This window comes from Anthonomus grandis, chromosome 22 (assembly GCF_022605725.1).
Source record: "Anthonomus grandis grandis chromosome 22, icAntGran1.3, whole genome shotgun sequence".
NCBI classification, from domain to species: domain Eukaryota; kingdom Metazoa; phylum Arthropoda; class Insecta; order Coleoptera; family Curculionidae; genus Anthonomus; species Anthonomus grandis.
Window position 1 is genome coordinate 17,757,097 of NC_065567.1, and position 12,950 is coordinate 17,770,046.

At 29.9% G+C, this 12,950-nt stretch overlaps 1 protein-coding gene across 2 annotated transcripts; it reads left to right on the top strand.

Annotated features, from left to right (window-relative positions):
- Positions 1-946: 946 nt before the first annotated feature.
- LOC126748853 (potential E3 ubiquitin-protein ligase ariadne-2) lies at positions 947-9,377 on the top strand. Of its 2 annotated transcripts, none has more exons than XM_050458359.1 (6): positions 947-1,062; positions 1,120-1,450; positions 4,103-4,354; positions 4,412-4,665; positions 4,730-5,157; positions 6,104-9,377. In XM_050458359.1, the coding sequence occupies exons 2-6, from the start codon at positions 1,214-1,216 to the stop codon at positions 6,379-6,381; spliced, it is 1,449 nt and encodes a 482-aa protein (XP_050314316.1). In that variant the 5' UTR covers positions 947-1,062; positions 1,120-1,213; the 3' UTR covers positions 6,382-9,377. The 2 variants fall into 2 exon arrangements, with proteins under 2 accessions (XP_050314316.1, XP_050314317.1); XM_050458360.1 differs by lacking the exon at positions 6,104-9,377 and adding an exon at positions 5,942-6,088.
- The last annotated feature ends 3,573 nt before the right edge of the window (positions 9,378-12,950 follow it).

Here is a 12,950-nt window from a genome sequence, read left to right on the forward strand (position 1 = left end):
TGCTACAAGTGGAATCAGGAAAGTGTCTGGCAAATAGAAGCTCTGTGCTTTCTAGGAGGTTAACAATTAATGCGCCATCCTCCCTAAGTAGCTTGCCTATTTCCCGATAGAGAAAGTCATCCAGCGCTGACCTGACATGCAAACTTCGTCAGAAGCACGCCAGGCAACGATTGAGTGCGATATAAGTGGGGTGCACAGTGTTATCTATTACAGTTTGACCACTCAAGTTAATAATGAAGGTTTGTAGTAAGTAAAGTCCAAATAATGCAAATACAGAAATCTTTACTGATAATGAATTCATAGACCGACTTACTCCGGGATTGTTGTCGTTGTTGTCCTAGTTGACATTATTAATCAAGTTAGAGTCACATTATATTGGAGTCACAATATATCATACTGGAGTTGATCCATGCCTTGCGACTGACAATACTCTACTAGTTCCACTAGCTCCGTATTGGTTGGTAGGATGTCAGCATGCACTGGCAGGTAGACAAATGCCAGGATAATGGTTTTCTTTTGCTTGTCACCTTCCCGGGTCAGTTCACTTACAGCGTAAGGTCCGAAGTACAGAGCTGTGATAGAAAATAGAATCTAGATGGTTGTCCTAGGTTCTGGGGAAAGGTCTACCACTGAGTGCCACTACTTTTGCTTTAAGCTAACTCAGGGATGCTAACACAGTCACCCTGACGATCTTGACTGGGTAGAACCATGACGAGAAGGTGGGTGGTTTTGGTGAGCTGTTGGAGGTGGATTTGGTCATATCCATAGACAAAGGTTATGCCTTAAATTGAGAAAAGGAGTATCATGATAACTTTTTTAGGTAAGCAAGAAGGATGGATTGGACCCACATGCTTGTACCACGCCCCGACTGCACACTGATGGCAAAACAAGACACAATCTACTGTTTGAATGCTGCAAGGCATGAGGCCATAGTAACCAGAAGAAGACGAAGAAGATTGAGTGACAAGTCTGACTTGACAGACTAAACGTCAGAATATATTTTGTTTAGCAAATTGCAAATGGCGACGAATACAAAATTCGTCAAAAGTAAACAGGAAACAGGTGATTAGATAAATTAGATTTAAAGTTAAAATCTTTAATATTTAACATGTTTTCTAGTGAGAAAAAATGCCTTACATGCCACCCGCTATGTTTTCCTAGTATTTTAATCTTTATATACATCGCCTCTCCAAGGAAGAAATCTCCTTAAAGGATGGCTACCTCACAAGAAATTGAGTCTGATATGGAGTGTTCTGATAATGAAGATTGCTATGATTATAATGACTATTATAACAATGAAGATGCAGATGTGGAGCAAGTAGATCCTACTAAAGATGACCCAGAATATTTTGATTTTAAATGTCTTTCTGAAGAAGAGGTCGAAAGACTTTTAAATGAAACCGTTGAAGGCCTTAGCAACAATCTTATGATATTACCTTCCCTAGCTAAAGTAAGTAGCATTGATTGCTTTATGGACAGTAAGTACTAATTTAAGGCTACAATTAATCTGAATATTTTTATATAGATATACACTATTGGCCATATGTGAAGCAACTTTTTAAAGATATTCAATAAACATATTTAATACTATAATATTTAAAAATTCAGACATAAATTAGATTTGGTATTAAACAAATACCATCATTGGAATTGTTTTTGTTAATTTTGGCAGACCACATTCTTTGCTGATAATTCTTTGTTTTTAGCAGTTTATATGTAGAGCAACTAAATTTTATATTTATTTCTTGTTCAGTTTTACTTAATTTTATATAAATCAGTAGTATCCAGAACTACTTCTAATTTAAATAGAAGGGATACCTTTGAAGGAGTTCCAAAAACTGATAGTGTGGTGGAGAGAAATGTCAAGCAATTGGTTGTGATCTATTCATAGTTCTTCTCAAGTTCAACAGTTGGGACATTTTTCAATATCAGTAAGCATTATAAAACAAAGACTAAAGAAATCTGATTTATATGGTAGAAAATCAGTGAAAAAACCCTTCATCTGAATAAAGAACATTTGTTACATATAATATACATTTTGTAAAATATTTTACTTTTAGTATATATAGGATATTGAGAATTTAAATTGAGTTCTCAATAAAGTTGTTTTATTATTGCATATTAAATTATCAGACTTATTTTTGAAAAGGAATTAAAAAGAGAGAATAAATTAGGTTTTTTGAAAGTTGCTATATATGTACAGTTGTGTATGTATCTATCTTAAAAATGCCAATTTTTATAAGTTTAACTAAGTAGGAAAGCTTGACCTTACCAACAATAAATTTATACTTCTTGTAATCCCTTTCATAATATTAGTGAAAGGAATTAAAATAATATTAATCTAACAACTTTTTACTACAATTTCTAAAGAACAAGTGCCTACAGTCACTTTAATATCCATAAAATAGTAGTATTACTATACAATATTTTGCTAAGAATAATGAAATAAGTCGGAAACTAATTTTTAAATGATTACACATTAGTCTTATACATAATATAAAGAATTTTTCACCACTAGAAAGAAAGACAGAAAGAAAATGTGATATATTATGTAAGACAATTACAAGCATTCTATAAACTGAAATTACAAATTCATAAAAGAATTAATAGATATTTCTAAACTATAAAATTTTAAAAAACACATCAAAAAATAAAACAGGCTTATAATAGAGGAAGTAAATTAAACAATATAGAACAAAATCATCAAAGACATCATTAAAAAATTCATGAAGACTATAATTAAGTCTTAATTAGTAAAAGTGATTTTAACTTGTTTTTGAACTTTTTAATATTTAATGTTTGTCTAATATGTAGAGGAACATTGTAAATTTTACATTGTAAATTTGTTTACTAAGGTATATGAGTGAGTTTTTGATAAGGAAGGATGTAGGCATCAGTAGAGGTAAATCATGTGCCTGACAAGACATATGTCCAGTGTTAGAGGAAGGTTTAGGATATTTATGAATAAGAGCAGCTGTTTTCAAGATAAAAAGAGAAAATAGAATTAGGATTTTTTGAGATACGAAGAGGTGCTTATAAAAATCATGTGTTGACCTGTTTTTTTTTTGAATCACAAAAATACTATTTATTAACCCCTTTTTACTTAAGCCCTAAAAAGGCATGCCATAATGAAGATGGAACTAACTAACACTAAGAGAAAAGTACACTAAATATGCAACCACTCCTCCCAGCTCATGTGTTGCCATTCTTACTGAAAACATTCACAAGATAATGTTGATGCAAGATTTACTATATGATCGAATTGAAGATGACCTGGAAATGCCAAGGAACTTGCAGTTTTCTGTGTATTGCAAGGGGGATTCTTCACTAAACATGATCCCCTTGACGTCTCACTTAAACCCCATAATAAAGATCTTGCATATTTTAAACAAAGGCCTGTTGGAAGTACACCATCCTGATAAAATCTTAAGATTTTCAAACAGCCCTTTAAATTTATTTATATACTATACACTAATCCTCTATGTATTAAATGTACATTGGATTAGCAAATAAATAATTGAACAACATGAAAAAAGCTTAAATTTCAATATTACATTTATAGTTAGTCTGCATACCTAGGATTCAATTTATACCTGACTCCACTAGAAAAATAATATTACTGTCTTAAATCTGCAGGGTTGGAAAAAAGCAGCTTGAAAATATATTATGCCTGTTTCTTTAACTTAAAAGATTGCAGAGCATAATAATATTTTTACAGGGTACTATATCACTTTTGAACCGCAAGTTTTCTACAAAATATTTTTTTTTTCACAATACTTTCTTTAATCCAAAGTAAAAAAGTCAATCAAAGTGATTAGGAATAATATTATGGATCTAAATGTTCGGATCAAGTGACTGAATATTGATAGACCAAAACCCTACAATAGCCCAAATTACCCATATGCCTCTCGTTAAACCAGGAACTATCTTCAAAACTTTTAATTATTTTTCTTCTGAATAGTTATGTGATAAAAATGTATCATTTTTTTGTAAAATATCTGAACATTTATAGGAAAATGACTGGTGTGGGTTTTATTAAGTTAGCATAAATTGGGTACTTTGATTTAATTCAAATGGGCATTTTCTATTTATTATTTTCTAGGTTCTTTTACATACTCATTGCTGGAATCCAACTGAAGTGGTACGTAAATATAAAGAAAATCCTCAACAGACCCTTATTTATGCTAAAATAGACCCTCCAGCTCTTCCTGAAAATATTATTCTTACATCTAACTATATGACCTGTCCTGTCTGTGTCACTTTACAAAAAATGGAAAAATTCATTCACTTATCATGTGCTCATATGTTTTGTAAAGACTGCTGGATCACCCATTTTGAGGTACAGATTAGTCAGGTAATTTTCAAGAGCAAGGATTTAATATTTTTCGTAGTTTACTAAATATTCTTATAGGGCATATCAACAGGAATTAGTTGTATGGCTAGGGATTGTGTAGTTCTTGCTCCAGAAGATTTTGTGTTGCAACACCTCCAGCACAAAACGAGCATTAGAGAAAAATATCAACATTTTATCTTTCAAGACTATGTGAAGTCTCATCCTCAACTTAGGTTTTGTCCTGGTCCTAACTGTTCAACTGTAATACATAGTAATGAAATAAAGGCCAAAAGATCAATGTGTGATCAATGTAAAACTGTATTTTGTTTTAAGTAAGTAATTTATAATTTTTTACTAATAAGTTTTGAATTAATTTTTTTCCTAATAAATTTGTAGATGTGGTTGTGATTATCATGCTCCAACTGACTGCCAAGTAATAAAAAAGTGGCTTACAAAATGTGCGGACGATAGCGAAACAGCGAACTATATTAGTGCCCACACCAAAGATTGCCCAAAGTGCCACATATGCATAGAAAAAAATGGTGGTTGCAACCACATGCAATGTTATAGCTGCAAACACGATTTTTGTTGGATGTGTTTGGGAGATTGGAAGTCACATGGATCTGAATATTATGAGTGCTCAAGATACAGAGAAAATCCTAATATTGCACATGAGTCAGTGCATGCACAGGCACGAGAGGCCTTAAAGAAGTATCTTCACTATTATGAGAGGTGGGAAAATCATTCAAAATCACTTAAGCTGGAGGAACAAACCTTAGATAAATTGAGGTCTAGGATTAATCAGAAAGTTATGTCTGGATTGGGTAAAGCTATTTTTATTATATTTATTCCTCTGTATAATTTTTTTTTATTATAGAACATTAATTTTGTAGTAATTTTGGTTTTTAAAAATTTTTAACTTATCAATTTATCAAAATTAAATGGTTAACTTTTCATTTTAAATTCCGTTATTGTCACCTCTAAGTTTTTGTTGCCATGAACATTGAACTTCCTTCTATATTTCTTTGGATCTAAAACAAAAATCGTTTTCTAGTCTTGAATGATTTGAGTGTGGACAACTATTTGTTACTAATTAAATTAATTTAAGTAAACTTTCAGTTCAGGTGTAATCTTGTTTAATTTATTAATAACTACATTTAAATTTTCAACTAATCTTCTTAATTTATCAAAAATTTAAAAATTCAAGAAAGCACTCTAACCAATTAAAAGCATGTTTATTACTATTTTTATTTTTGATGTTTGATTTTATTTTTTTTTAATTAAAAGGATTTCATGTAAAGTACTGTCAATCTTTTTATTCCGAAACTCTTTTATGTCTGGCAGTAAGTATCATATAGAATTGTTCCAAGTATAATGTGTCCTAGAAATGGAGAATATTGACAATACATAATAAAGATTGGTGGAAAATTAGCAACTTCTCAGACCTTAAAACCTTGGCCATAATATCACCTACATTTAGACTCTGCCAAAACGTAATGTTAACTTCTTAAGAGCTATTACTACATCAAAATACTTGCAAATATTTTCATTGGTAAAATTAGCCAATATACGAAAAATTGTAAATTACCTTTGTTTATATTTTTTCAGACAATGTATAAGGGTTATGTAATAAGAAGAAATTTTCGACCCTTTAATTACCCAGGGAAAGTATTAGGCCAGTATCACACAAGTGATTATATGTACAAAGAAAGATCATAAACAAAAACTCTGGATCTTTAAACTCGACTGTTTTTAACTGTTTATTCTTAGGTACATGGATAGACTGGCAATATCTTTTCACGGCAGCCCACTTGCTGGCAAAATGTCGTTACACTCTTCAATACACATATCCATTTGCATACTATATGGATGCAGGGCCAAGAAAAGAACTGTTTGAATACCAACAAGCCCAGCTTGAAGCAGAGATTGAAAATTTAAGCTGGAAGATCGAGCGGGCCGAAACGACTGATCGGGGAGAATTAGAAAATCAAATGGATATTGCGGAAAAGCGAAGAACAACGCTATTGAAGGACTTTTTAGATGTGTGATATCATCCGCGTTGCGGCAGTTCGAGGAAGCATTGCAAAATAGGAAATTTGCAGCTCAGTTTTTTTTATATACTATTTTATTGTCGACTGTGATTTTTATGAGAGATCATGCAATTATTGACCCTGGGTGTATTGATTTGTTTGGTTTGGGCTTGAGTCAATTCTGAATATGATTTGCTTTCATTGGGGTATGTGGTGCTAATCTATTTAAAATCCCCGAATTTCCTCTTTGAATTTCTTTAATCGGTTTTTACTTTATCTTTAATAGCGATAGCACCATATAGGCCTGTGATATATAAGTAATTTCTTTCTCCCTATACTTTAAGTGTTTGATTTTATTTATATTTTCCTTAGGATGCAGTATACTACTGTGGTTAATTGACTTACGGTTGATATTTTGGCCGTTATTTATAGTTATTTTGAGACAAAAATGCATCGTTTCGCTTCTAAATGAAGTTCTTTTCTAGTCATTATAATGCTTTTCTCTGAGGCTTATTGTCAAGAATATTTTTAGAGACACTTTCAAATTTAAATTAATTGTGCTGTATATTAGCAATAATTAATGCAATTTTCATTCGTTGAAGTAGTTTCGTACACTGCCATTGTAATATTCTAAATCGTAAAACTACTTTAGACAAATATTTGATTAACGTATTCAATGTTTGAACTTTATTTGCTGTAAAAACATTTCTTTATCGACTTTATACGTAAGGCATGAAGCCTATATTATACATATAGTATTTGATTACATTTTCATGTAAAACTATTTTTTTGTTTTTATTATTCCATATGTGTAACTCTTGGGTTTACTTTATGGACTAGAACAGACTCCATTGAAAAATAATTTGTTATTTGGTGCCTGTGCACGCTCCAAGAAATAGTATATGCTAGCTAGTACTTTGTCGAATTATTAAAGTAGAACGGTATTATGATAGGAATATTCTTTGAATACTTGGGAAACTGTTTCTGACAACATCGGAAAATTTTGTATTTTTATTTTTTTAAATTATTAATTGTTTAATATTCTTAAAGTAAATATATTAAACAGTATTTTCAATCGGCAAGGTGTATGGAGACTGTATTTCTAGGAATGTCTGTCTCATAATAATTGTTTTTGATAAATTTTAGTAAGAATTACAAAAAAATCTGTTCGCGCTTAAGTGTACCCATAAAGGCCACTAATATCTGTTATTACCATGTTATAAAGTAGATCCAATTTTGAACACATAGAATTGAAATTTATTTATTTAATAAAAATATGACAAACATATTTTTATATAAAAAATAAATACATGTAACAAAATTGACAGCTTATTTTCACTTTACGTTTATTAACTTTATGTTTCGATAAAAATCGTTTCATCAATTTTAAGAAAATTATCTCTGGCAGGTATGTGAGCTAAGTTCTTTACAAAACATTCACATACCATAAACTTTCAATAACGATTCCGTTCATAAAAACATCTTCATTATTGTCCGAATAATAGGGACACTTAAGCGAAATTAGTTTTATTATAAACTACCTGTTGGCATTGGCATATATTGATAAAATTATGCCAATGCCAATAGGCTTAGGACATGCAGTGCTATAAGAATTGTGGCTTTTACATTATTATAAACAAAATTTGCTTCCAATATTCATTTGATATGTAACGGTTATTATGTTTCTCACTTTTTTCTGTAAAGATGTATAAAATCCGATAATCTAGCCTAATATAATTTGAAATATGCTTGTAAGAATATAAAAAATAGCTTGTGACACCCGCGTTATATTTTTAGAATAAGGTTATTTGAATCGAAAATTTATGTCAGCAATAACAGTACATATATGCCATATTTGCTTTGAGAAAATAGTTTTTAATTCTGCAATTTTATATTTTTAGTACTTATATAAAAAAATCTACGTCAGGGATCTATGTGTAAGTATGTTTATAATGCAAATCAAGAAATAGCGTAGTTATAGCTTTAAGGATAAATTTGTCGTTTTGACATCTTAATAAGCGCTATAAATTACATATAAGATTCCAAGGATACAAGAGGGAATAGGATGAATGCCCAAAATTTCATATTTTTATTTAAAATCTGCAACTTATAACTATTAGATTAACAGTAGTGTATTTAAAACAAGGCCAAATATCATTTATTTTAATGACATCCCGGAATTGAATATTGTCTATAAGTACAACGAATCTTATCGTCTTTAAACTTGAAATTCACCCTTTTCCCTCTGTATTATTAATTTGATAGTGATATGGTCTAATATCGAAAAATTGTTTTAATTCTATATTAAGTCCGCTGCTTTTTATGCTCACTGGTCAAATATATTTAACCTTTTATTTATCTATTAGGTAAAGAATACGTTTTTGGCCCATTATAATATTAATGTACTTATTGTTTTGACTGTACAGGAGGTTCATTCACAAAAGCATACGAATGTACTTTCCTTGCATGCGAAAATTAGCTTTTTAACCTTTTTTAAAGTAGCTAACAAATTAGATTTACCTATTTCTACTTTGTATTGTTCCCAAATCTAAACGAACATCCTGTACATCTTTACATTATATTTAATTTATTAAAAACGCGCGGTACCTTATAAGAAACATGCTGAAGAATGCCAAATATACCATTTGTAATATTTTTTAGAATAGGATTATTAAGAAAAATTGAATTAAATATTGTTCAGATTTTATAGAACCCTAATTACTTACTATATTTAGAATTTAGTATATTTGTATTGTTGTATACATTCAGCAATATTTAAAGTTAGCAGTGTGTCTAATTCTTAAACTTGCAATTATACAACAAACAAGAACTAAACAAGCTTTTTATAATTTTCTAAATAAAACATAAAACATATAAGTTTTTATATGTGTTAGATGTTTTATTTTTCTCAATTGTGTTTCATACAATTTGATAATATAATCGGCGTACTAACGTGAAATATTGCTTAGTGTATATTCAAATGTAGTTTAATTAAGTGGCTTATTTGATGTTTGCAATGTCCAAAATTATTATTTTATATTCTTTAATGAACTTAGCTCTACCATAGGTGAATAAAATTTAAAATAACCAATATTTTTGTAATTAAATCTAGGAACATAAATCTTTATATTATTGTAAATATTTTAAGAAATTTTTAAATCGCATTTTTGCCTATCTAAATGTTAAATATACATAACTTTGTCCAATTTCATTACATCTTGTGCTAATATGATGGGCTGTAGATTGTAGGTATAATAATGTTTTTTTTCCTGATCGTAGTTTATAATTTTAGGTTTAGGTATATGCATTGTAGATTATCCAATTCATTTAATAATATTAATCAAATTGTTTTTATTTAAGAGAAAATTTCTTGTAGCACACAGATAATTTCTTACACCTAATGAGAATTAGATTCTGTTCATATTTTGAAACTTGAATATACTTAACAATCATTTTAAGACTACAAAGAGGAAGTTCCTTGGAAAATTTCTTACACGAAACATATGCATTTTATTTCATCACAGTCTCTTGCTTTGGGGTGTATATCATGAAAAATTTTCTCTTTATGCATTATTGTATTCTTTTGTGATATTTGCACCATTTTACTCTTGTTTCTGCTATCTGGATTATTTTATTTCTAAATCTTATATAGGGTCGTCGCTATATAGAATGCTGAAACTGAACTATTCATATAAAAATAATGCCTTAATAGAAAGTTCTACATTTGTGACCTTTACTTTTTATTTATTAATTCAATTTGTACAGCTTTTACTTCAGTTTTTTTTATGGAGCATTTTACTTGATTAAAGAAGGACAAATTTTATCTGTGATTTTCTATCTTGTATGCAAACATGATACTATAGATGGCTTTTTATTATCGAACCAAATAAATTGTTAGAAATCGCTAAAAAATATAATAAGTTGAAATGAAATGTCGCTTTAGTATTTCACTTTGTATACATATATCGCAAAAAAGGTTTATTGAACTACCCCATTTTGTACTCAATATTCTTAATTATATTTGCAATTCTGCTAAATTTTATTGTATTTAGAATAATTTAAAAAATTGTGCTTTTATTTCCTTTATTTCTACTTGCATAGTTTATATACATATATTTTACTTTTACACCAATATATAAAGACTTATTGATTGATTGATTTATTGTAATAGGAATAATTTTAAATAAACCTAATTTTAATTTATAAATGGTTTTTTATATACCTACCTGTAAAATTTTTATGAACTTATCGCTATAATAACTATAAGTTCTCTATGGTCACAACCTGCATATTGGGCAAATATTTAAAAATCATCGAATGTTATAATCTTAAAATATTTCGGCAAAAATTTGAGTTTTTTCTTAAACAAATTTTGTCTTAACCAAAACCAAGGGTAATTTCTTAACCAAGGTTTGCAATATTATTCCAAATTTGGAACATTTGTTTTAAATAGGTAGCACTAATCAGAATATACAATTATAGTAAATATCTCACTTTTTATATAGATAATTCTGCCGTCACATTGATTTGATATCCTTTCATTACAAAAAGCGTCATGTAACATAACGTAATGTACATTTTAAAATTCGTACTTTAATCACATACATTTTTGTGAATAGCGTTAAATCTCTTGAAATATTAAGAAAATAGTTTCATTAACTGTATCACACGTTACACAATCTTTATCTAATAAAAACAGGTGTGATGTAAAAACTGAATACTATATCAAAACATAGACTTCCGAATTAAGATAAAAGAAGCCTCTCCACATCATCATCTTTTATTTTGACATTGTTGAAATCACTCCTGTTTAAGTCGAGCCCAAGTCTAGTTTAAAGGCTCTCAACTGAATCAGATAAAAATGCTATTATAATAATATTTTTAGATGTATCTATTCGCCAAAGTAAAACAACAAATATTTAAATTTTACGTAAATGACTGTACTATAAGTGCATTGTTACTTTTATTACACAGAAAAACATAATAAAAAAATTAATCGTTAGGAAAAAAATACACATACAAAAAATTATAGTACAAATACTATATATAGTATAAATATACAAATAGTCAAAAAATTGCAGTGGTATGAAGCGGCATAGTTAACTTTTTTACATTTCTAATACTAATGATACTAAAACTTCCTGAATGGTATTTCGAAATACTAAACGCTCTTTTATTGAATTGGGAGAAGACCGATTATTTAGCATCTTTATTAAGAAACAAGAAAACAGCAAAGTTCTACGACCATTCATCTTTAATCACCCTTAGTTACAGTATGTAAAATTAGATAACACGAGAGTTTCACCTACAGTATTGTGCAAAAAGATAGCAACATTGAACTTTATTGAACTTTCCTGTTATATATCTTTTAGTATCTATTTTATAAGTAAGGTTTATATATTATTTACAAGAATAGTTAGAGCCTGTTTATATTTTTATATTATCATATTTTTTGTATCATAATAAATAAAACACCAAACTATTTTATGCAAATTTATTATTCAAAAATATAGCAACAAAAAATAGTTTTGATTCTAAAAAAAATATAACCCAACTAAGTTAAAATCAATTCAATATTTCGTTTAGTACTCCTTCTCTATAACATCTGCACATCGTCTTGGCATGGACTCAATTAATTTCATAATATAGTCATTGTTCACTTCTTTTCAAGCCTTTTCCACTATTTCAAAGAGAATATTTGTATTAGAGCATGTTAGGTGCCTGATTTTGGTGTCAATGTAGTGCCATAAATTCTCTATAGGGTTTAGGTCTGGCGATTGAGATGGCCAGACCATTACATTTATTTTTTCATCGGATAGCCACCTCTTAACAAATTGAGAAGCATGTTTTGGATCGTTGTCATGCTGAAATATGGCTGTTACTGGCATGACTTCATCCATATATGGCACTAAATGTGTTTGCAGAATGTCTTTGTACATGAAACAAAAATGGATCTTTGCCCACTATTCTTACTATGGGTCCCATGCCACGAGCCGAGAAACATCCCCATACAAGAATATTTCCCCCTCCATATTTAACTGTGGGGCAAATGTACTTTTTGTTTAATCTTTGTTCACTGACGTACATCACTCCATCAGTCCTGAATAAATTATATTTAGATTCATCACTAAATACGACTTTCTTCCAATCAGCTACAGACCAGTGGACATGAGATTGGGCAAAGTGAAAACGAGCCTTGACGTTCTTCTTTGAGAGTAACGGTTTTTTGGCGGGGCGAGCAGGTAAGTTGGCATCAAGTAATCTTCTCCTTACGGTACTGGAACGGAGGTTTACTCCTCCACCCTCTTTTAATTTTGCCAAAATTTGGGAAGAAGACAAAAAAGGATTTTCTTTAGAAATTCGTAGCAGCTGCCTATCCATCGTCAAATTTGTTTTTCTGGGTCTACCAGAAATGGGCGCCGGTACAGCTGTTCCAGTAAGGCGAAATTTTTTGCAAACTCTGGATACGATTGACCTGTGAAGCCGTAAGCTTCTTGCAATGTCACTCTGCCTAACACCATTTTCGTAATACTCCACAATAATTTTTCTTACATCACCAGAGACGGTTTTTGAGCGACCCATTTTAA

Excerpts from the sequence above, each read along its gene's own strand:
- LOC126748853 (XM_050458359.1), top strand. The coding sequence starts at position 1,214 with ATGGCTACCTCACAAGAAATTGAGTCTGATATGGAGTGTTCTGATAAT. Across the intron at positions 4,355-4,411 it reads TTGAGGTACAGATTAGTCAG|GGCATATCAACAGGAATTAG; the intron begins GTAATTTTCAAG and ends ATATTCTTATAG. Across the intron at positions 4,666-4,729 it reads AAAACTGTATTTTGTTTTAA|ATGTGGTTGTGATTATCATG; the intron begins GTAAGTAATTTA and ends ATAAATTTGTAG.